A 1,635-nucleotide genomic window follows, 5' to 3' on the forward strand; every position below is an offset into this window, starting at 1 on the left:
GGTAGAGTGCCATGGCTTCACTGCTCACAGCAACCTCCAACTCCTGGGCTCAAGTGAGTCTCCTGCCTCAGCCTCCCAAGTAGCTGGGACCATAGGTGCCCACCACAACGCCTGGCTATTTTTTGGTTGCAGCCATTATTGTTGTTTGGCGGGCCTGGGCTGGATAGTCTCACTCTTTCATCCTGAGCAGAATGCTGTAGTGTTATCATAGTCATAGCTCATAGCAACCTCAAATTTTTGAGCTCAAGCGATTTTCTTGTCTTTTCTTTTCTTTTTTGAGACAGAGCCTGAAACTGTCACCCTCGGTAGAGCGCTGTGGTATCACAGCTCACAGCAACCTCCAACTCTTGGGCTCAAGCGATTCTCCTGCCTCCACCTTCCAAGTAGCTGGGACTATAGGTGTCTGCCACAACGCCTGGCTATTTTTTGGTTACAGCCGTCATTGTTGTTTGGTGGGCTGGGCTGGATTCAAACCCACCAGCTCATGTTTATGTGGTTGGCGCCTTAGCCATTTGAGCCACAGGCCCTGAGCCTCAAGCAATTTTCTTACTGTAGTCTCCCAAGTAGCTGGAACTACAGACACCTGCCACCACGCCTAGCTAGTTTTCCTATTTTTAGTAGAGACAGAGTCTTACTCTTCCTTAGGCTGATCTGAGTTCAAATTATCTAACTACCTCTGCCTCCCAGAGTGCTAGGATTACAGATGTGAGCCACCGTGCCTGGCTTTGTTCTATCATTTTAAACTTTTTTTTTTTTTTTTGAGACAGATTCTTACTTTGTCACCCTGGGTAGAGTGTGGTGGTGTTATAGCTCATAGTAACCTCAAACTCCTGTCCTTAAGCAATTCTCTTGCCTCAGTCTCCTGAGTAGCTGGGACTGCAGGCGCCTGCCACAACACCCAGCTATTTTTAGAGATGGGGGTCTTGATCTTGATCAGGCTGGTCTCGAACCTGTGAGCTTAGGCAATCCACCCACCTCAGCCTCCCTGGTACTAGGATTACAGGTGTGAACCACCACGCCCAGCCCATCATTCAAATCTTCTATAAGGGACAGTCCTTTAGATGGAATTTAGAAAACATGTTCTGAGTCTTCCTATTTACTAGGTGCTGTGTACCCCTGCTGTGAATGGTACATATCTTATCTGTCTCTGGGCTTTATCATGAGTTTCATTTGTGAAGGAGCAGGAAGAAAAGGCTACTTTGCAGTGGAGTTAAGTCTAAGTCATGTGCTTTCTCCCTTGTTTGCAGATCTGTGCAGTTCTGGCTGCTGTCACTGAGGTGATTCGCTCCCAAGGAGGGAAGGAGACTGAAACTGAGTACTTTGCTGCTCTGGTGAGTTGGTGCTGCTTACGGGGAGGTGTTAAGAGCAGCAAGTTTTGCAGGCTACAGAGAGGAGACAGAGCTCTTGGCATGCGGGAATGGAGGAGGACAGCCTTGACCAGGTCAAAGTGCTTCAGTCTTTTTTAAGTGGCTTGGTAAGCTGGTGGTATATGTGGTGTTATTCTTGTAAAACAAAAATCTGGGCTTAGCGCCTGTAGCTCAAGTCTAAGGCGCCAGCCACATACACCTAAGGTGGTGGGTTTGAATCCAGCCTGGGCCCGCCAAACAACAATGATGGCTGCAACCAAAAAAAAAA

At 48.0% G+C, this 1,635-nt stretch overlaps 1 protein-coding gene across 1 annotated transcript in view; it reads left to right on the forward strand.

Annotated features, from left to right (window-relative positions):
• RRP12 (ribosomal RNA processing 12 homolog) overlaps nucleotides 1-1,635 on the forward strand; it is a 43,173-nt gene that overhangs the window by 2,339 nt on the left and 39,199 nt on the right. Inside the window, exon 3 of the mRNA XM_003787298.3 lies at nucleotides 1,248-1,331. Within this exon, the coding sequence (XP_003787346.1) occupies nucleotides 1,248-1,331 (84 nt within the window). The remainder of the gene's footprint in view (nucleotides 1-1,247; nucleotides 1,332-1,635) is intronic.

This window comes from Otolemur garnettii, unplaced genomic scaffold (assembly GCF_000181295.1).
Source record: "Otolemur garnettii isolate 467f Iridium unplaced genomic scaffold, OtoGar3 scaffold00021, whole genome shotgun sequence".
NCBI classification, from domain to species: domain Eukaryota; kingdom Metazoa; phylum Chordata; class Mammalia; order Primates; family Galagidae; genus Otolemur; species Otolemur garnettii.